Source organism: Mustela erminea, chromosome X (assembly GCF_009829155.1).
Source record: "Mustela erminea isolate mMusErm1 chromosome X, mMusErm1.Pri, whole genome shotgun sequence".
Classification (NCBI taxonomy): Eukaryota; Metazoa; Chordata; class Mammalia; order Carnivora; family Mustelidae; genus Mustela; species Mustela erminea.
This window is the reverse complement of record NC_045635.1, coordinates 129,482,275-129,505,719: the sequence shown is the minus strand read 5'-3', so window position 1 is coordinate 129,505,719 and position 23,445 is coordinate 129,482,275. Positions and strand designations below refer to the sequence as shown.

The 23,445-nt window shown below is 42.9% G+C and overlaps 1 protein-coding gene across 1 annotated transcript; it reads right to left on the bottom strand.

Moving 5' to 3' along the window:
- Positions 1-7,170: 7,170 nt before the first annotated feature.
- FUNDC2 (FUN14 domain containing 2) lies at positions 7,171-23,110 on the bottom strand. Its single transcript, XM_032330230.1, has 5 exons — positions 22,918-23,110; positions 19,096-19,246; positions 13,134-13,209; positions 9,953-10,084; positions 7,171-7,251 (listed from the first exon to the last, which is right to left on the bottom strand). The coding sequence occupies exons 1-5, from the start codon at positions 23,048-23,050 to the stop codon at positions 7,174-7,176; spliced, it is 570 nt and encodes a 189-aa protein (XP_032186121.1). The 5' UTR covers positions 23,051-23,110; the 3' UTR covers positions 7,171-7,173.
- Positions 23,111-23,445: the final 335 nt, after the last annotated feature.

Genomic DNA, 23,445 nt, shown 5'->3' with positions numbered 1-23,445 from the left:
CTCTAGCAAATTAATCAAACCTAAGGAGGATGTCCTTGGGAACCTCAGATTTATAGCCAGTGAGGCAGAAGGACAGGTAACAATCTGGACTTAGCAATAGGTGTTTGAATTTGGGGCAGTCTTTTATTTATTTTTTTTTAAAGATTTATTTTCTTTATTTCACAGACAGAGATCACAAGTAGTCAGAGAGGCAGGCAGAGAGAGAGAGAGAGGGAAGCAGGCTTCCTGCGGAGCAGAGAGCCCGATGCGGGGCTCGATCCCAGGACCCTGAGATCATGACCCGAGCCGAAGGCAGCGGCCCAAACCACTGAGCCACCCAGGCGCCCCTGGGGCAGTCTTTTAGACTGAGCCCCTAACCTGGGGGATCTGACACTAATTCCAAGTAGAAAGGGTCCTAACAATTTTGTAGGATACCTAGTCAGTGTCCACTGGGAATTGGAGAATTGCTTGATATAGATGTTAATGAGTTGTCTTTAGCCTTTGAATTTGGACTGCTAGTACCATTCATAAAACTCGTCCTGTGTCAGGTGAAAAGACACCCCTCCAGTGCCACAACCATGACACGTTCAGACTACATGCTGTTGCATTTCCAGTAATTCAGAGCACAGTGTCCTTCCAGATGCCAGTGAGAGCATTTCTTTCTACCTTTACCTCCCCACTGCAGTGCCTAGCAAGAAGACACTTAATATTTGCTCAAAGGGTGGTAGGAAAGGCCTAGAAATGATTCTTGTAATGTTTAACAACCCCTAATTTATCATGAGAAAACTGAAAAAACAAAACAAAACAAAACAAACAAAACACTTCATTGGAAGGCAGGCAGCAACAGAATTCTTAGGTGTTTTATCTATTATAATCAAAACGTTACAGTGAACCCTCATGTTAATACAAGGCTGCTGTAGGAAGCCTGTTGACAGTTGTCAGTGACTTCATGTGGTGGTGGTAGAGTGACAGTATCAAACAGGCCATTTGCATTCCTCAAACAGGTGCTAGAACCACCATCACTCCAGCCTGCCCCCAGAAGAAAAAGATGACTTTCTAAGCAGAGGCAGAAACAAAAATTCTGATATGTCTTAGTTCATTCGGGCTGCTGTAAGTCCATTCTGGCTTATGAACAACAGACATGTATGTATTTCTCACAGTTCTAAGGCTGGAAGTCCAAGTTCAAGGCACCTCCCATGTCAGGAGGGGAGCGAGCAAGCTTTCCTGAGTCTGTTCAATAGAGGCACTAATCCCAGTCATGAGGCCTCCACCTCCATGAACTAATCATCTCCCAAAAGACCCACCTCCAAATATCATCACCTTGGGTGTTAGGATTTCAACACAAATTTTGGGGAACACAAACATTCAGTCCAGAACAGGGAGGATCCTACATTGCCATGAATGACTAATGTAAAATAGTCTGAGATAGTCAAATACCATTATTATTTGAGACCGACTGTTCTTTTTTTTTTATTTTTTATTTTTTATTAACATATGTTTTTATCCCCAGGGGTACAGGTCTGTGAATCACCAGGTTTACACACTTCACAGCACTCACCAAAGCCAACTGTTCTTTTAAGCAGCATTCCCTGAAGTGTTTCTAGGAATTGCTGTCAAAGGCGGGGAGGGCACAAAAGGCTTCTGTGGTCAGGTAAGTTCGGGGAATGTTACATTAGACATAAGTTAACAGGTTTCTCTTCTCTAAGGCTTCAAAGCTTTCAATATGTTACTGTAAATTATGATTCTTTGAAAAGGACTAACTTGCCAAAGTCCCCATTTTGCAGACAGCCCCTCACAGGGTGAACATTCCCCAGAGAGACTTGGAGAAAACGCTGCCTTAGAGAGGTTTGGTCCACAAACTAGGGTGACTGTGCTGTGTTCTCATGAAATCATTTAAATGAACTCTTGTGTGAATAGTGAAATGATTTAATAAATGAACTCTTGTGTGAACAGTGAAATGATTTAATAAAACATTTTACAACTATGTTTACATTATATACACATGTAAGTTACATTTAAAATTATCAATAGCAGTGCTAGGATTTATACTAGGAATCACTGTATGACAAATACATAGTTTTACTGTGCTTTATTACAAAATCATTTTTGAGTTAACTACTCAAGTTTCAGACTGTTTTAAACTTTTTTCCCTAGGGTATACTTTACTTGGGACTCTCAAAACTTGAAATAAATTGTTCCTTCCTATATTTAAGCTCAGTCCTGTCTCAGTTGAAGTCAACATCTATTGGCAGACGTTAAATAGGATTCTTCTCTGCTATGATGAAACACAGCAAAGTAGAACAGCCATCAGAAAGCTCAACATTCATCCAGTGTTTTTTCCGTGTTAGGGACCACAGCACTGAGTCGCAGTCTCTAGGGAGGACCTGGGAGGGAGAGAACTATGATCTCTCTTTTAGAGACTAAAAAGTCTGTAAGTGGGCTGGTGGTGCTAAGTTTAATCACTTGGTTAACTAGTAACTAAAAGACCTCAGTGGGGAGGGCCGTATCTCACTACTTTTCATCTGAAAACTACAGCATCCACTGATGAGAGAAGCTCCTGATCTGCAATTATGCTGGTGTGACAACTCCCTTCCCCGCATCCACCCCCCACAACTCCTAACATTTAATCATCTGTATGCTTGTGTTTGGTATCTGGAAGGCATCTAAAGTTGCATGGCACTTAACATAAAAGGCTTTAAAGGCCTGTTAAGTGGTCACTTTTTTTTTTTTTAAAGATTTTATTTACTTATTTGACAGACAGAGATCACAGGTAGGCAGAGAGGCAGGTAGAGAGAGAGGGGGAAGCAGGCTCCCCGCTGAGCAGAGGGCCCGACGCGGGGCTCGATCCCAGGACCCTGGGATCACGACCTGAGCCAAAGGCAGAGGCTTTAACCCACTGAGCCACCCAGGCGCCTCAAGTGGTCACTTGTTAACAGCAGAACTATAACAACTTTAGCACAGCTTCCAACTCTGCTTCAGTGGCTCTCCACCTTGGGTGGTCAGTGGAAACACCCAAAGGTGCCACAGTCCAGTGAACTCCGTCTGTAGGAGGAGAGCGTATCAGTAGTTTGTAAAACTCCACTGCTCTCAATAATCCTTATGGCATTCTTACCATTTTAAATTCAGAAAGGTAGACACTTTTGGTGAGTCAATAAGCTGACTTCACAGGTTTTTTTAAATGTGAAAAAAGTGCAACACCGTCAATTTTCTTCAGAAAAATAGTGCTCTTAAAATTCATGATTCTTTGAGAAGAATCAAACATCACAGAACATGATTTCTGGGTAATCAGGTCCAGAATAAGATATGTATCTTGTGCCCAATTCTCCGAGAGATCACACTAACGTTGTATAAACAGTGAAGAAAGCCCCGTACCCAGACTTCATGACGGAAACCAAGCTGGTAATTCGCAGAAGCAGCAGAGAGGGCAGCAGTCTAGTTTCGCCTTAAGTGAGTTTCCGTCAGAGAAGAAACTGAGATGAACGCGAAACATTAATGATATTCAGCAATTTCAAATCCATCTCTACACCATTTCTTCAAGCAGAGGTTTCTTATATTTTCCGAAACCATAGAAAAGTAGAGGTCTCAGATAAGAGCCCAACCATTAGTCATGCCCATTTGGCCGACAAGTTAACAAACAAAAGGATGGAGTTAACCATACAGTAACTGCATTTTGATAGCTTAAGCATCCCCTACCAGAGTAAGTCAGCCAGAATTATGTAAGGTTCGTTGCTTCTCGAATACTGTTCTCCAACTTAATTCCTGTCCTGTCTTCTGCCAGCATCCATGAGGCAGTAACTGCCCAGGTCCAGTAAGGAGAACTCTTACCAAGTGGTAGGGCAGGTGGGGGGAGTCAGGACTCCCGCTGTTTGATGAACGTCCCCAGGCTGAGTGTTAAGAAGTCGGAGCAAACATGAGGGCCAGATGGGAAGCAGGAGGAAAATGACAATGACAGTGACACTAATGACAATGACGCTGCTCAGCAATGAGGACACAGAGCCTTACGATTACCGACAACAGTAGAGTCTTATTTTTTTGAGCCTGAGAAGGCAGCAGCCTAAACTGAAAGTTGGGTCCCTCTCACGTCTCGTTGGACACCAGGGCGAACTTCGGGGAGAAGGAACTCAAGCATTATGGAGAAACTGCTGTGACCTTGTCTGACGGACACATCCACACCTGAGGCTGAAACACCTGCAAGGCTTTTCTCCCCTTTGCCACCCTGCCCCCGTGCAACCCACTGTGCCCTTTCTGTCCCCTGCTAGCCACCACGGCCCCTCCCGGTGCCCTTGTGACCCTGAGCCACCCTTTGATGAACTGTTGCTGCCGTGATGGGACTGGGCAGGACTGAGACACGTTCACAGCAGTTTGTCCTAATCTGGGCCAAACTACAGGTAGAGAAGCCCCGAGTATGCTGTTACCACATCCCTGCCAGCAGGGGGCACCAAACTCCCAAACACGCTGGCTTCCTCTGTCATTCACAGAAAATCGAGTTTCTTCAGAGAGAAGCCCAGCACATTATTGGACTCTGGGTTCTGGAGAAAAATATGTGTCTCACTAATAAAAAAAAAAGATATCATCATGTGTGCAACTGCCTGGTCCTGGTATCTTGGTTTTGTACGATGGGTCCGCTGCTAGTTGTTCTTTTGGGAGAGATCTTACCTTCCCCGTCATCATCTCAAACAAAGCTCTGGCAACAGGGCCTCAATTTGGAAGCTCCCTAAACGCCTGCTGAAATCCAACACATACACCAGAGCACCCCGCACCGGCACAGCGGTGGCCCTACTTGGCGGACAGAACTCAGGACCATTCTCATCGCGGCAGCATGAGGCCCACCTGCAACCCTGACCTTCACTTCAGGGTCCCAGAACGCTTGGAAGAAACTTCCAAAGGAACTTACAGGTTTTATTTTGGTATTATCTATTACAAGCTGATGAAAGGTTAGAATGACCTACTGTCCTCACCAATAATCACAGGAAAATACAGATGAGTTAAAATACATGAGTTAGGTTTTATAGTCACCATTCTATTGGTCTGGGTGAATGACGTGGGTCAAGTCATCAAAGAGCTACAGCCTCGATTGCCATCTAGGACCTAACCCAGGGACCCTGCATCAGAAGCAGAATGTAGAAAACTAAGGAAAAAACAACTCAGTGTCTTCAGTAACTATACTGCAGGCCAAAAAAAAAAAAAAGGAGAAGAAAAAGAACATAAAGATTAAAAGAGACGTAAGAGATCATCTGAATGCAATGTGGGTAACCTTACATGGATTTTGATTCAAATAACCAAATGCAAAACTCTAAGAGACAGGAAATTTTGAAAACTGGCCAGATATTTGATGATATTAAGGAATTATTAATTTTTTGGTATGAGAGTAGAATATTATATTTATGATTTTAGAAACAGTTCTTACCTTTTAGAGATACACACTAAAATATAATGAAAGGATACATTTTATAATTGTTTCCAAAACAACTGATAAAGCAATTTGACGATCATTGAAGGTGGGTGATCAATATATGAGGGTCACTGTACTTTTTCTCTTAGATATGTTTGGAAGTTTCCATAATAAAAAGTGAAAACCTTTTTTTAAGTTCTTACACAAAAATATGCAATACAGAGGCTCATACCATTATGATTGAGGGACGGTTCATACATATTGTAAGCAAAATAGCTTCTGTTGCCTTAAAATGAGGAGAGAAAAATGCAGATGGATAAATTCTAAAAAGTTCCACGCATCCACTGGTAGCTACAATTTCCAAATTCAATCCATTTTTCCCAAGATAAGTTAAAAGGCAAACATATTAAAAGAAGGCCTTAAAAAACATACATTTTGCAGAGATCACCTACAAGTGTAAGAATTAATTGTTTTTCTCATTCTCAGAACTCACAGTCTCAAATAATTCTTTGGATCAGTCCCTTTTCTGGATACATTTATAATCACGAAGTCATTATTCAGCTACTCAATCAACTCTGGATACCTAGTAAGTGCTCGGTTCCATGGGTGTAGTGGTGAAGACACAGCCGTCCCCTCCACAAGCGGACATTCCAGCTGAGGTTGCAGACAAACTGTGCTAAGATTCTACACACATCTATGTGTGTCTATAAACTTTTACTTTAAAGAATAATTTAAAGAATAATTCTAAGAGTTGGGGCCACTGTGAGACAGCAGGACGTGTGATGATGGAAGTAATTTACTTCACACACGCCATTGCTACTCTTCTCCGTTCTGAACGCCTGCAATGCCACCTCTTTAAAACTCTGGCTGAAATGTGAGGTATTTCATACCAATTAGATAAAGAAACAGAATTGGCACAAAGGAGCTATGGCTACCCCTAATGTTTCAACAAGAGGTAAATAATACTTTACCTCTCGAAGCTTAAAACCTTTTCTGTGAAATAAAAATCCAAGAGCTTCTTCCCTTTCCTAACTATAGTCACTTATTTTACCATGAAAAAACCCTTTGGAAATGGCTGTGAGTGCTTTATGGTGGAAAACATGCCCGGATAGTATCTTAATGACCCTAAATGATTCACTAAATTTGACCATCAGGTGATGTATCTGTTAGTTGGTTTTCCACTGAACACAATACCTTTAGCTCAGAATATATATATATATCCCTTTAGCACAAGTTCATTCCATATTTGGATTTTTCAATTGTAGTGCTTATACCGCCATTTTTGTCAGGATAATTATAGCAGGTATATAAATAGCTCTCTTTCTGTAATCTAAAACCAACTAAAAAGAAAGTAGACACCAGATACCAAGTCTTTCATGCTTAAAGGCAAATGTATTCAGTTCCTTTCCATGCAGCACATAAGGTATCTCTATGCTTGTGATTTCTTTTCCAAATCAAGTTTGGGACAACCTTTGAGGATCCACCCAACCTCCAAGGCGAGCCATCTCATATACCATGGTCTGTTAAGTATCTTACATGGGCTAATGGGAAGGAACATTTCTGCTGACCTACAGATTAGTCAAGTGGGGAGAAGAGCTAATGTCTATGGTCTCTTCCGCTGCCATCAAGTTCATAATAGGGCTGTATCAACTTGCACCGACAGATGCCTACAGGAGCCATTCGGATATGCCACAGCAGGGAGGAAGTCATGGAAGAAGTAGGACAAACTTGATGTCCTATGATGGAGTGAAGAGGCTGCTGGCTGGAAAAAAACAGGAGTAACGGAAGTGAAGTTGTCGTCCTTAGGATGCCATGCCAAGCAGAAAGCCTCCAAAAAATCCCCCAGTCACTAGAACGTTCTTCTTCACAAATGACACTACCTAGGAACAGAAGATAGCAAAAGTGGGTTATTTTGCTAGGGATATTCTTAGGAATCAGATCTCTATTACCTATGCGATCTTAACAATGTCAATCCCTTCACCACTGGGTCTCTAGGTCAAGATGGTAGCAGGGCAATCGGAGCGGGGGACAAACCATGAGAGACTGTGGGCTCTGAGAAACAAACTGAGGGTTTTGGGGAGGAGGGGGGTTGGGGGCCTGGGGGAGCCTGGTGGTGGGTGTTACAGAGGGCACGGATTGCATGGAGCACTGGGTGTGGTGCATAAACAATGAACTCTGGAACACTGAAAAAATTAAATTACATTTAAAAAAATGGTAGCAGGGATGTTAATGTGAAATGATACAAGGACTTTGATCGGATGACTGGCCATGTGAGGGATGAGGAGGAGAAGCCAAAGGCAACTCCTCGGAATCTGTCTTCAGTTACGTCTGTTCGAGAGCTAAGAAATCTGCCCGAGAGTTCACTGAGGAACAGGGAAGGACAGAGTTCATGGGGGAAATTATGGGTAAAGAAGAAAAGCTGTATTTAATAAACTGGTTACAGAGGCAATTCACAGGTGTCAATAACCCTACTTTCCATTCAAGGCTGCTCATTCTGAAGTCTCTCCTCCAGATTTTTCTATCCATCCATCCTGTCCATCCCTCAGTCCATGTGTCCATCTACCCCACCCATCCCCCTCTGAGGCCTCCTCCTGAGTAGAAGCTATGTATTTGCATTCTCACACCTCACCACTCAGGGGATGATTCAAACAAGGATATCTTAAATTCACAAAACTTCCACCTCTTCCTGTCCATTCACCTGCACCTCAGAACACGTACTCAGCACCCTGTTGCTCCCATGCTCTATCAATTTTCATTTCAGAGAGAACTTTGTTTAAGTGGGCCAGACTCCCTCTTTTTCCCAAGTACAACCACCTGAGACACTGTTCACTGGGACAACATATCGGGTACCCTGGCCTCATCATTTCTTGAACTCAAGTGCAGTGACTTCATGTCCCAACCATTTAAGCCACTCATACCCCGACCTGCTCCACTCAACTGCCCAGTCCCCCTGGGACTCCTGAGCATCCTCACTCCCACTACACCTATGACTTCCTATGTCCCTTTCACTGGCTCTCTGACTTGACTTGACTGGACCCCACATTTCCCTACCTGAGGTACTGTCTTTTGCCATCTACCATTCTTAGGGGGAATGAAAAAAATCACACAAACTCCTAAAATGATTGTTTTTCATTCATTATCTTTACTGTCTTACTTCCTACTCATTCCTCAACTTGCTACAGTTTGGCCAGAACTGTTGTCACTGAAGTCACTGAAGTCACTGATGACTTGACTGCTGAACACTGAATTTATGACCCTCATTCCCTGGCTTCCCAAGTAACAACATGGGCTCTAAGGGGGGAACCAGCCACTATCCCTGGAGCCGGTGACAGTACCAGGCCACAAATAGGAATACAAATATTTGTGGAATGAACTAATTCCAAACCTTCTGGATAGTTTATAACAAGTTCCCTCTGTGACTCAACAGTTTATTACATTACTTCCCATGTCACTGAAGAAGTTTTCAACAATCACGTATTACTTTTGTTATTATGTGAATAGTCACGTTCTGGCAAAATGAAAAAACTGTCACTTTTATAACCCTGAGCTTGAGGCAGGGGGAGAGAAGTGGGAAGGATTATCTGTACTCCTGGGCGCCCACAGATGCCACCATCCATCTGGGCCAAGGACCAGCATTGGCCTGCCACCCACCACCACACAGCGACTGTCATTACGTACCTGGCAAGGTGGACCAGTATTTACCACTCACCTACCTGTTTTCCAATCTAGAAACTTGCTGACATTTCTGGTCTTCTGGTATTTTTCTCCTGTTCTCTTGGTCTTTGTGGGTTTAACCTGTTTTATTTTGTTGCCATCACTCGGCAACATTTCAAGGCCTGTTTCAATTTCCGCCTAAATCCCTCTTCAGCACTTATTCCATCTCTTTTTTCTGTGAACCCAGAACCTTCCTGACACCTTGACCCAAGTTTATTTCTCCCCACTTCAGAGCACTTATTTCTTCGGCACATTGAACATATTTCCAAAGGTAATAAAGTAGCAAAATTCTTTTAAAAAAGAAGGACTTCTCCTGTCCCTCCCAAGTGCCTGCCAGTATAACCTAACCTGGTTTCATGTGTTGGAGCAGAGGCGAGTGAACGACATTGCCTCTGCACCAAATGCTGCCCATTTTTATATTTATTTATTTATTTATTTATTTAATAAATTAATTTATTTATTTTCAGAAAAACAGTATTCATTATTTTTTAAATGAAGTTTCGCTGCAACACCGGAGCTCAGGAGTTGTGTCAGAGACCGCAGGGTCTACAAAGCTGGAAATATTTATCACCCAGCCCTTCACAAAGAACAGGCTGCCGACCTCTGAAGGTCGAAGCTCCTGCTGGTTATGTGAGCACGCCCAGGGCACACATTTCAGAGGAGCGCGCGCACGGAGACAAAGTGTGATGCAAAACCGTCTGCGTCCCACTTGCTGCAAAACGAATTCGAGGCACGACCAAACCACATACATAAATGATCATTTTGCATTCGCACTCCCTGACAGAAGTCACCGGCACGTCAATCACCAGCTCTAAGCACGCGCCAAGGGTTAACCCTCGCGCTGCAGGCGAACGAAGCAGGCCTCACCTCCTCCGCTTTGCTTCTGACCTCCGTGGACAGCTGGTTGCTCTTACGGATCTTCAGCTGCTCCTTGGCTTTCTTCATGTCCTTCTCTACTCGCTGCCAGTCAACCTTGATATACCCAGTATGGTTCGCAAGCTATCGTTTCGATAACGACGGCAAAGAACAAGAAACACAGGCTTGTTATTTCTGTTCATTACGATGGAGTCACTGAAGTACGTTACCAAAAACCCTTCTGACTCTAAGTTTCTTGAGACATCTGCGTCTAATTCATTGCATGACAATGACATTCACTCCACATCTACTCGGTATCCACCCAACATGCAAGGCCCTATGCCTGATGCACATCAGCAGACTGACCTCCAACTGCTCCTGGCAATCCTTTTACCCTTATTTATACTCTTCTCCCTCTCTACAAACTTGTAAGTTAGCTTAAAAATATAAAATGGTAAGAAGAAAATCAGAATTGAAAGTCAAGATGTAAGGTGAAGAAACCTTACAGACCTCAGCCAACATAATCGCTATCAGCTCAGGAAGAAATCTAGTGTGTGGCCCCACAGAGGTCCCTCCAGGGCAACTTCATGTCAGTGGTACTGAGGGAAACACATCTAAATACTGTATAGAATCCGCCTACTTCCCTGAGTGAAGACAGCAGGCACAAACACTAAAGCTCAGTGAAAACACCTTCACTGAGAATGTGTGAATAGGATAAAACTGACTGCAGTATGCTGCTACCCAACGAACTAGAGACTCATCACAGCCCATCAGTCAATCTTCCATCCGTGTCACTTCTCTCCACCAAAGTTTTGGGAAGTCATATCTATCTGGACTTCTCAAAATATCTAAAACTGAAACTCCTCTCTAGTCTCCTCTGGCATTGTTGCTCTTCCTCTCCACGATCAAGATCCATGGGGGACCTCAGGGACATGGGGTCATTCTGGGCCACTTCAGCAGGGGCTCCAAAGGCATGTTCCATAGGGTCCTCCAAGGTCTAGTGGGGCTAAAAATGGAGGAAAAGGACCAAGACGGAGGCTGTGAACTGACAGCTCAGGGACAGAGGGATCTGGACAGAATTGCTAGACAGGTGGCAGCTGCCAACAAGAAGCATTAGAACAGGGGCGCTGGGTGGCTCAGTCACTAAGCGTCTGCCTTCAGCTCAGGTCACAATCCCGGGCTCCTGGGACTGAGCCCCACATCGTGCTCCTGCTTAATGGGGAGCCTGCTTCTCCCTCTGCCTGCCATTCCCTCTGCTTGTGCTCGCTCTCTCACTGCCAAATAAATAAGTAAAATGTTAAAAAAAAAAAAACCATTAGAACAAATGCTGGGTTAAAAAACTGTCTCATTCATAAAAAGGCTATGTGAATAGCAAATAAGCCTATGAGTCCAGCTGACTGGGGCTGAGCATGTGGCCAAGGAAGGCCACGTGTAACTGAAGGTGTGAGGTATCTAGGGATAAAAATCAAGGCACAGTGTAGAAGATGTATATGAAAAAACATTTTAAAGCCTATGCGAAGACATTAAAGACCTAAGTAAATGGAGAGAAAGCACATATTCACAGATGACTCATTATCATAAAAGAGATTAATTCTTCCCACGTTTACTTTATGGCCACCACATCCCTCTGGTGACCAACAGCTGAGTGCACAGCATTGACTCCCCAGGTGCCACCCGCCTCCCCTAGCCAGGAGGAAGCCCTGTACTCCTAGACTACCTGACTCATGCAATACCAGAATCCCATTTGGAGAATCTTTCCTGGTGACCCTTTCAGTAGCAATTGCTTCTGTCAGTCAGGGCCCCCAAAATTAAGAGATTAAGAGATCTTGTAATGTATATAAATAATGAATCACTATGTTGTACCCTGAAACTACTATTGTACGTCAAATATACTTCAAGTGAAAAAAGTTTACGATGAAAGTTAAAAAGCTATTTCAAAGCAACACTAAGATAATTACAAAGTCAAGCCTAGAGCAGGGTGTAGGGGAGGGCCGCTGCCGCGCAGGGAGTCTGACCTGCCAGAGAGGCAGCGAGAGGCCCACACCTGCCCCGGCCCGCTCTGCTTATCTAGCTCCAGCCACCTCCTACCTGTAGCCACGAGACCCGCGGCCACAGGCACCCACCTTACCCTCTCCAAGTTACTGACCCACAGAAACTGTGAGAGATAATAAAACGGTGGTTATGTCGAGCTTCGTATTTGAGGGAATCTGCTGTGTGGCAACACCATGCCCTAACCCGGCCACCAGCCTTCTCCTCCCACGCACTGAACTTTCGCCTGACCCAAGGGGGAAACTCACTCCTCCTGCGGTTCAAAGGTAGCACTTACCCTGCTAAAATGAGGGCCGTCGACTGCAGGACACGAAGGGCTATGAATTCAGAGACTGGGGCACAATTCAACAAGTTATGGCTCCTACAGAGCAGTGGTTCTGACTCTGTTCCACATGAGAATCACCTCAGGACTCTTAAAAATACTTAGATGTGAGGGAGCCTGGGGGGGCTCAGTCAGTGAAGCGTCTGCCTTCAGCTCAGGTCACGATCCCTGTGTCCTGGGATCGAGTCCCGCATCGGGCTGTCTGCTCGGCGAGAGCCTGCTTCTCCCTCTGCCTGCCATTCCCTCTGCTTGTGCTCTCTGTCTGTCAAATAAATAAATAAAACCTTTAAAAAAAAACCACTTAGATGTGTGAGCAGACCTTCCACCTATGAAATCAGGTGGGGAGAGGGCAGGAGGCAGGCCTCAAGCATAAGCGCTTTTTAAAACTCCTTAGGTAATTCCAACATGGAGTCAAGTTTGCAAACCAATACCTCATAGTTCTGAAATAAACTCTGGCTCATCTGACTGCTCTGGAATCAGTGTTCCCTGTGTAAAATAAACCCTACCACAGGGCCCTGCATAACACTTCATATTTCTGAAATCACATTTCTTTAATATTTCAAGTGGTCTTAAAAACCCTACAAGGGAGCTATGATATGGAATATATCCTATGTCCCCATGTCACAGATTCCGAAGCAAAATGTGACTACTAACTGGTGAAATTTGATTCAAATGGTCACTAGCATTTCAAATAGTATGCTGAAAATAAGTGCAAGGGCTATTCTAGAATAATATACCCAAGACTATGCGACAGCTCCTCATACCGCATTCCTCATGGGCAAGGGGGATTTCCAAACATCTGGGGACATTTCACATACAGACCTGAAGGAGAAAAAATCCACCTCCCACGGCTGTTGCAGCCAACTTTCCAACCTTCTGGAATATGAAACCCGTGCACCTACAAAAACCAAAGCAACATCAGACAAGTGGACAGGCTGTTGAGTGCACACGTACATGCACATCTAACAATGTTCATATCTACTTACCTTGGGATGACCCAGCTCCTTCCCACTCTTACGCTGTATCAGCAGAGAGCAGAGGCTCTGAGCTCACCAAGACCCTGATTCAAATCCTACCTACCTACCACTTACTAATTTTGTGGTCTTGAGCAAATCTAAACATTTATGTATTTATTTATCTGAGAGAGAGCACTGGCAGGTGGAGGGGCAGATGGAGAAGCAGACTCCCTGCCCCGCAGGGATCCTGGGACTCCGGGATCATGACCTGAGCTGAAGGCAGACAGTGAATCAACTCGGCCACCCAGGCGCCCCTGGGTTGCACTTTAAAAGATGACTCTGGCTACACTGTAGAGAAGGAATTCTAGGGGGAAACCATGAAGGCAAATATCCTCCCAGGAAATTAACAAACCTGAGGGGACCCCCAAGCTCTGCATATGAGTAAGTGACTTTGGCGAGACTGCAGTATAAAAGAGCCATTTACAAAACCCAACTGCGTTTCTATATACAAGCAATGAACAGTCAGAAGTTGAAATTTAAAAATACCATTTATAATAATATCAAAAAATAAGATGTGCAAGACCTACAAAGCATTGCTGAGGAAACTGAAAGAAACCTAAACACAGTTTATGGATCAATGCAATCCCAGTCAAAATCTCATCAGATTTTTTGCAGAAACTGGAAGCAAGCTTATTCTAAAATTCATATGAAAATGCTGTGTACCCAGAAGTGTCCTATCAACTTAAAAAAAGTACAAAGTTGTAAGATTTACCTGATTTCATGACTTATAAAGTTACAGTGATAAATACCGTGTGATACTAGCACAAAGATTGACAAAACCACTTAACAAAGAGTCCAGGGGGCGCCAGGGTGTCTCAGTCCGTTAAGCATCTAACTCTTGATCTCAGCTCAGGTCTCGATCTCATGGTTGTGGGTTTAAGCCCCACAACTGGGCTCCACACTGGGTATGGAGCCTACTTAAAAACTAAAACCGAAACTAAAAATACTTTAAAAACAACAACAAAGAGTTCAGAAACAGAGGCACCTGGCTGGCTCAGTCAGAACTCATGGGTTCGAGCCCCACATCGGGGATAGAGATTACCTAAAAACAAAATCTTTAAAAAAAAGAGTTCAGAAACAGACATCTAGTCAATTGATTTTTGACAAAAGTACAAAAGCAATATATAGAGAAGTATAGTCTTTTCATCAAAACATTAGGTACCATATGCAAATAAAGAACTTAGATTCCTACCTTGAAACATATTCAAAAAGTAAAACAAAATCAATCATGGACCTAATGAAAAATCTAAACCTATTTATTGTCTAGAAGAACATACAGAAGAAAGTCTTAGTGATTCTAGATTAGGAAAATATTCTCAGACATGACATCAAAAGCTAGAGCTACAGGGGCGCCTGGGTGGCTCAGTGGGTTAAGCGTCTGCCTTCGGCTCAGGTCCTGATCTCAGAGTCCTAGGATCGAGCCCCGCATGGGGATCTCCACTCTGTGGGGAGCCTGCTTCCCCCTCTCTCTCTGCCTGCCTCTCTGCCTACTTGTGATGTCTCTTTCTCTGTCAAATAATTTTTTTTTAAAAAAAGCTAGAGCTACAAAAAAAAAAAAAAGTTGATAAATTACATTTCAAAGTTCAGAACTTCCGTTCTTTACTGTTAGGAAAATAAAAAGCTAAAAAGCAGAAGAATATATTTGAAAATCACATATCTGATATAAAAGCTGTATCTGGAATATGTAAAGAACACTTAGAACTCTGTAATGAGAAAACCAACATCCCAATAAAAATATGGAGAAAAGATCTGAACAGATACCTCATTGAAGATAGATGGATGGCAAAAACAAGGCCATGAAAAGATGCTAATATCATTAATCATTAGGGAAATACAACTTAAAACTACAGTGAGATACCACTTGATGGTGGTAATCAAAAAGGCATAATGCCCAAGAGCTAGTGAAGAGATGGAAAGACCGGAACTGTCCTACGTTGCTGGCAGAGGTATAAGACAGTACGGGCATTTCACAAAAGTGTATGCCAGGTTCTTAAGAAGTTAAGGCATTCCACTTACAACCCCCAGCCATGCTATTCCTGGGTACTGACCCAAAAGAAAGAAAAGCGTATGTTCATGCAGACTCACACACAAATGTTCATAGCAGTTTTGGCCCCGAAGTGGAAACAAACCAATATCCACCAAAGGTAAAGGATAAACAAAATGGTTCTTCCTCACAACAGACTACTGGAAAAGGACTGAACTACTGATTTAAAAGAAACAGCATAGATGAACCTCAAAATTAGTACGCTAACCAAAAGAAAGCAGCCAGACAAAAAAAGAACACATACTGTATAATTCCATTTATATATAATTCTTAGAAGATGCAAAGTAGTCTACAGTGATAGAATGCAGATCAGAGGTTAGTGGGGCATGAAAGGGATTAGGCAGAGGTACAAAGAAACTTCTAGAGTGATGGATGTGTTCATTACCTTGACTGTGGCTATGATTTATACGTATGTATAAATCATATAAATCCATCAAACTGTATACTTTATAAGATGTTATTTGTTTATTTGACAGAGAGAGAGAGAGTACAAGCAGGGAGAGGGGTAGGGGGGAGGGAGAAGGGAGCCAGATTGGGGGCTCGATCCCAGAACCCTGGGATCATGACCTGAGCCAAAGGCAGACACTTCCCCAGCTGAACCGCGCAGGCGCCCCTCAAACTGTAAACTTGTTTAAATTGTACTTTTAAACAGTTAAAGAAAGTAAGTTAAAAAGTAAGTTAAATTGTACTTTTAAACAATTGTATACTTGTTTATACTTCTGATTTGGCAATTTATTAACTAAACTGTTTAAAAAAATAAAGAATCGCCAAAAAGTTCCTGGGAAACAAAATGGCAGTTATACACAGAGAGAGTGTGGCAGAGTAATGGGGGAAGGATAACTGACTTGGGACAACTGGGTATTCCACATGAAAAAAAAGAAAGAGGAATCTACCACAAACCAAATACAAAAAACAATTCCAGGTGGATTTATAAATGTAAATGTGAAAGGTAAAGAAATAAAGTTCTAGCATATGGGGTAGGCAAAGATTACTTCAACAGGACACAAAAATTAGTAACCATTAAGGTAAAGATCAGTAAAACTGACCATATTAAAAATAAGATCAGTGCATCAAAAGATACCAAAAGGCAAATGAAAAGACAATCACAGAATGCAGAATGAGTAAAAATACCTGTAAAACATATAACCAACAAAGGACACCTATTCAGAATATATAAAGAACTGTTGTAACTCTGTAAGAAAAAGAATGACAACTTAACAGAAAAATTACAAAAGATTAAAAATGAGACTTGATCAAAGAAAGAAGAGATCCAAAATGGTCAAGAACAATACATAGAAGTTAGTCAATGTCACCACTACTTAGCAAAGTATAAATGAAAAACATGTGAGATACAACTATCAGACCAGTAAAAATTTAAGCCTGGCAAAATCAAGTGCTCACACGAATGGAGAGCATCAGTAACACTCAATCCTTGTTGCTGGGAGGGTAAACTGTTAATACTACTTTTGGAAAGCAGTTTGACTTACCCAGCAAAGCCAGATACTTATGACCCATAACCTAGCAATTCAACTCCTAGGTACAGACCATACAAAAATGTGCATATATACACACCAGGAAATTAACTGTACAGAGTTCCTATCAGCATTGTTTAAATTAGCCCAAAACTGGGGACACCTGGGTGGCTCAGTCATTAAGCATCTACCCTCAGCTCAGGTCATGATCTCAGGGTCCTGGGATGGAGCCCCACATCGGGCTCCCTGCTCGGGGCAAGACTGCTTCTTCTCTCCCTCTGCTGCTCCCCCTGCTGTGCTCTCTCACTCACTGTCAGATAAATAAATAAAATCTATTAAAAAATTAGCCAAAAATGGAATCAACTCAAACGTCAGTCATCACCTGGATAAAAATAGTATGGTATAACATGCAATGAAATTCTATATACAAATGAAAACAAAGAAACTATAACTACACACAAAACAAATTGAGCAAAATTGCATTTACTTAAAGTTCAAAAGCAGGTTAACTATAGTATATTAGTTACTGATAGAATTGGTGTTAAACTACAAAGAAAAAACTACATAATTATCAGTACAGCATTTATCTCTAGAGTTTTGGGAGTGCTAGTTACATTTTTTTACCTGTGTGGTGGTTACATAGGTGTCTGCTCTATATGTATTCATTAAAGTGTACACATATTATAGGTACTATTCTGTACTTACATTATCTTGTACAATAACATTTTCAAATGTAAAAAGTAGAGATGAGATTGATGCATTATATATGCCTTGAATTTGTTACAAATGAAGCCATAAGCTGTGTCACAACTGAGGAAGTTATTGGCTGGCTCCTAATTATACCGCTTTCTATCCATATGGCCCTGGGCCTTTTAAGCCTTAGTTCCTACAAAATGAGCAGAATTACAATACCAATGTCAGTTGGTGTGAGAAGGAAATGAAGTATCTATATAAATACTAAAATATTTGTGTATGTTTGTGTTCTCTACTTCTTGGTGTAGAGAAAAGTGAATTTTTGTATACTGTTAGTGGAACTGTAAATTGGTACAGCCATTGTGAAAAACAATATGGACGATTCTCAAAAAATCAAAAATAGGGTGCCCGTGTGGCTCAGTCAGTGAAGCATCTGCCATTGGCTCAGGTCGCGATCCCGGGGTCCTGGGATCCAACTGTACATCGGGCTCCCTGCTCAGCTCCCTCTCCCTCTGCCATTTCCCTGCTTGTGCTCTCTCTCTCTCTGACAAATTAATAAAATCTTTTAAAAAACTAAAAATAGAACTATCACAGGATCCAGCAATTCAACTTCGGGAAATTTATCTAAAGGAAATAACTCTAACCCGACTCAAAAAGATATCTGCCACCCCCCATTCACGGCAGCACTGTTTACAATAGCCAAGTCATGGAAACAACCTGAGATGCATCAGTGGATGAACGGATAAACGTGTCATACACACATGCCCCACATACACCACTGCGTATTATGCCGCCATCCAAAAACGAAATCCTACCATTTGTGATAACACGGACTGACCCTGAGGACATTATGCTGAGTGAGAACTCAGACAATGGCAGACAAATACTGTATGATCCCCGTTATATATGCAATCTCAAACAAACACACACAAAACTCATAGGAAAAGTGATCAAATCTGTGGTTACCAGAGGCGGGGGGCTGGGGGAGGGGGAATTAGATGAAGGTGGTCAAAAGTTACAAACTCCCACTTAGAAGGAAGTATTAGGGAGGTAATGTACAACGTGAGGACTATAGCTACCGCAGCTGTATAGTGTACAAGAAACAGTTAAGAGAGTAGATTCTGAGAGTTTTCGTCTCAGGAAGAAAATTTTTTCTTCTCTTTTTATTATATGTGTATGAGATGATGAATGTTCACTAACCCTGTTGTGGTAATCATTTCACAGCAGATGTAAATCAAACCTTAAACTTAAATAAAGTGATGTTTGATGTTATTTCTCAATAAAACTGGAAGAAAAATGAGGACAATGCAACAACTCTGAAATCTCACAAACTCTGAAATTGGTACTGCATTGTCTGTCCTCATTTTCACTTAAATGAAATATTTAAGTACTCAAAACAGTGCCTGGCGTGTATTAACTACTATGTTTACATGAATGCTACACACTAAGTGATCAATGTCACAAAAGTCAATGTGCTTTCATTAGTTAAGGAGAAGGTTCGTGTAACTGCAAAGCTAAATCATGCAAAAAAGACAATGGACATCGTTCTCATCACTTACCATCCAGTCACGCCTCCAATTAGCAGCTGGGTCGCCACGCTGTATTTTTCAGCCGAGGGCCCAGACTCCTGCCCAAACAGCTTGCGCCACCATGGCTGCTTTTTAGCAAATTCTGCAAGGTCCAGTGACTCAAAATTTCCCTCAAAGTTTCCTACAAGAATTAAGATGCTGAATAAGAAAATATTTACTTTTACAATAAATCACAATTCTCAACTAGATTTAAGAGATTTTTAAGGAAGTGGGTATTGTAGTAAAAACCTGCAAATATTCTATTTTACATGGCAAATTAACTCTGAAATTGTAGCTAGTGACTTGAAAATCAGACTAAAATCAACAAATAATGATCTGTCTTAGAGGAAAAAATGACTAAACAATTTAGAATTAGTAGCCTAGTTTTTCCTCTCAAATTTAAAACCAACCAATGGCTGTACAAAACCTGATAGTAATAATAATTATCCTAAGTAAAACGGATTTTCTTCACTTGCCTCTCCTTTTCAAGAATACACTATTTAGCCCACAAATTCACAAATTTTTACCACTATATGGATCTCCATTGATAATAAAAATAAAAGGTAATGTTCAATTGAGCTGTTACTATTCACCAAGCAATGTGCTAAACAATAAACATATATACCTAATTAAATCCACAGAACACAGTAGGTACAAACCAAGTTAGTATTTATTACCCTGCTTTATAATTAAGAAACAGAAGCTCAGAGGTTAAGTGATTTGCCCAAGAAAGGAAAAAGTGAACAAAACGTCTAATTCCGTTTTCTGTGGTTATATAATGCAGGAATAAATTTAATGAACGAGACACAAGACCTCTACACTGTAAAGAACAAGACACTGCAGAGAGCAAGTGAAGATGACGGAAACTGAAACTGACGAAATCCTTTGTTTTGCAAAAGGCCATACTGTTATGATGCTCCCTCTCTCCCTCTCCATCTACAGACTCCATGCCATCCCAGTCAAAGAGTACATTTTTACCTAGAAGAGGACAAGCTGGTTCTAAAATCTACATGGAGATGGAAGCACTCACCTGGTGTTCCAGGTCCTGTGCCAAATTACCCCAAAACTTCACGGAGCTAAACAATAATGTATTATGCTCTTAGATTCTGCAGGTCAGGATTCAGACAGGATAGGGCATTACAGTCCATTCCTATTCTGTGATGTCTGAGGAGTCAGCTGGAAGACTTACAGTCAGAAGGTCTGGAATCATCTCTCACACTCACACACACAGGCTGCCTCTCTATGTGGGTTCATCTGGACTTCCTTACAGCATGGTGCCTGGCCTCAAGGATACACTCCAAGGGAGGCAGTGAGAGAGCAGGGAGGCAGCTTGAAGGCTAAGCAGAAGCTGTTAACTATTTAAGACCTTGCTCCGGAAGCCATGCAGTATTACTTCCACCACTTTCTGTAGAAGCAGTCACAAACTCCCACACAGATTCAAGAGGGAATATGTAGATCCCATCACTGAGTGGGAGGAGTGTCAAAGTCACACTAAGATCAGGTGGAAGGAAAGATACTGTTGGAAACATTTAGGAAAATACAACGTGCCACAAGTGGTCAAAACTGTTTTGGGGGGAAAAGAACAGTTTGGGGCACCTGGGTGGCCCATTCAGTTAAGCCTCTCCTCTTGGTTTCAGCTCAAGTCAAGAGAGGAGCCAGCTTGGGATTCTTTCCCTCCTCCCCACCTGCTCATGTGCTCTCTCTCTAAAATAAGTGAATCTTTGACAACAAAAATAGAACAACCTTCAAGGAATTTCAAGACTTCTTACAAAGCTACAGTGGAATACAGCTACCTAAGGTCAAGACTTACAAAACTATCATATTTGACAGTGTGGAACCAACACTTGACAGTGTGGAATCAACACACAAATATGAATGGAAGAGAACACAGAGTCCACAAGCAGATGTACACATACCCATTCGATTTTCAAGAACATGTCACCAAGGCAATTTAACAGGGAAAGAGTGTTTTAACAAATTGTGTTAGAAGTACTAGGTATCTGTACTAAAAAAAAATGTAATCAGTACCTTACATCATATACAAAATATAATTAAACACGGATCATAGATCCCAATTTAACAGAACCAAAATATGGATGTTTGAGGAGCTAGGTATTAAATGGGTTTACAAACAGTTACCCAAAAATTATTTTTCTAATGTAACAACATTAGACACCAGTACAAAAGAACAGTAAAACATTACTGCTATGTTGAAGAAATTCTCTCCCTGTGTTAAACAATATCACTGAAAACAAGAATGAAAAAAACGGGGGGGCACCTGGGTGGTTCAGTGGGTTAAGCCTTTGCCTTTGGCTCGGGTCATGATCTCACCGTCCTGGAATTGAGCTCCGTGTCTGGCTCTGGGTGGGGAGCTTGCTTCCTCCTCTCTCTCTCTCTGCCTGCCTCTCTGCCTACTGGTGATCTCTGTCTGTCAAATAAATAAAATCTTAAAAAAAAGAAAGAATGAAAAAAAAAGAATGGAAAAAAAAAGGTCCATCGAGAATGAGTTTTGAGTTTTTTTTTTTCAAGATTTCTTTTAGAGATGGTGAGGGGCAGAGGGAGGGGGAGAGAATCTCAGGCAAACTCCCTGCTGAGCACAGAGCCCCATGGGAGGCTCTATTTCACCACTCTGAAATTTCTACCTGAGCTGAAACCAAGAGTCTGACTCAACCTACAGTGTCATCCGGGTGCCCCTGAGTTTTCTTTTAATATAATTTTGGAGGCTCCAGTGAAAAGGGGGATCAAATCAGAGACGTTGAGTTCCTGCAGCTTCACTTAGTTATTCAACGAACACTCTTAACCAGTATGTAGACAAAAGTCACTTAGCCTTGTTTATGGGTCACGGAAAAGAATTACATTGTGTATTTCAACCCCTTGGTCACATAAATTCGGTAGGGTTCTGGTCAATGTTTAACAACCGGCTGCGTGTGATCTCTAGGGTGTATCAATTTCCACGAGATACTCACTCTCCGTGAGTGTGACACCATGGAACTGTGACATAACTGAACGCAGGGTTGGAAAGAGATGTGCACAGGAGCATCTCATACTGTTATTTCCATCACACAGCACAGATGTAAATAACATCAAGAGTACAGTTAAGAGCATAGCATAGCAGATAATTAAAAAGTTATGAATTCTGAGTATCTTCACTGCCTTTGTTTTCAATATAATTTATGTAATTTTAGGTTTATATAATTGGGTTTTCGAAGATGGCTGTGTTTCGCAATGGGATCTTGTGATCCAGTACCGAAATGAGCATGACGTGAAGCAAGGTAATTAATTAGTAGGGAAAGAAGCGTGAGTTAAAGCCATGCTCCTCCGTGTATTTTATTATAGAGAATGTTATTTGAGTACACGGACTAAATTAAAAAAAAAAAACGATTTCCATGTACACCCCACGTGCACTACTCTTTCAAAACCATCAACAGCGCAAGAGGAGGCTCCTTTGCACACAGAAAGAGGTTTGCCAAGTGTTTGAACGGACGGGCAAAGGGACAAAGACGTCGCCGCAGGCTGAAAGTGGTGCGGCGCTTCCGAGAACGAGGACAGGACGTCTCCGGGGCGGCGCCGGAAGGCTCACTGAGCCCAACTCGACCACACCCCGGGGCAGTTCGGTCCCAGCCTGGCGCCTGACCTTGGCCGGACCCTGGGAGCAGCAGGGTCAGGGGCGAGCCCGGGACGCCCTCCCGGTCCGCGCGGTGCCAGAACTCCCGGGGGAGCTCCGCCGGGACCCGCGAGCACGCAGCCCTTCCCCTTCCGGAGCCGAGAAAGGCGGCTCCCCGTGGCGCCGGCGCGACGCGCGCCCGCCCCTACCTTGACTGGACGCGGCCATTTCGGCGAGCTCGTCTCGCGATGACACCCGCAGGGTTTCGGCGCGGTAGGGCGCGGAGTGGCGCGCCGTCATCGCCGCAAGCTGGCTTCCGGCACGTGGGGCAGATGTTTCCATTCCCACGGCGGCGGCGGAAGAGGGCGGGCCGGGCGTCTGACGGGCACTTCCCACCCCCGTGCAGGGCTGCGTCACAAGGCTCCGCGGCCCCGCCCAGCGGCTGCGCCGAGACGCGCGTGCGCGAGAGCCGGCTCTGAGGGAGGCGCTTGCAGGGCTGTTTCTTGAGACGGGGCGGTCGCCTCGCCGTCCCTAGTAAAGCCTATTTTACCCGTTACTTTATTGAAAGTAAAGCTGACTAGTGTCGACGTTGAGCACGTATTTATCAGTGCTGGTATGTGCCTGGCTTTGTTCCAGTAGGCAAAGACGCTTACAAAACCACTGCAATGAGAAGCCTGGAAAGCCGTTTCCGTGCCAGAGCGCTAGTCGTCTCGCTCTCGCGCCGTCCCAGTTAATGG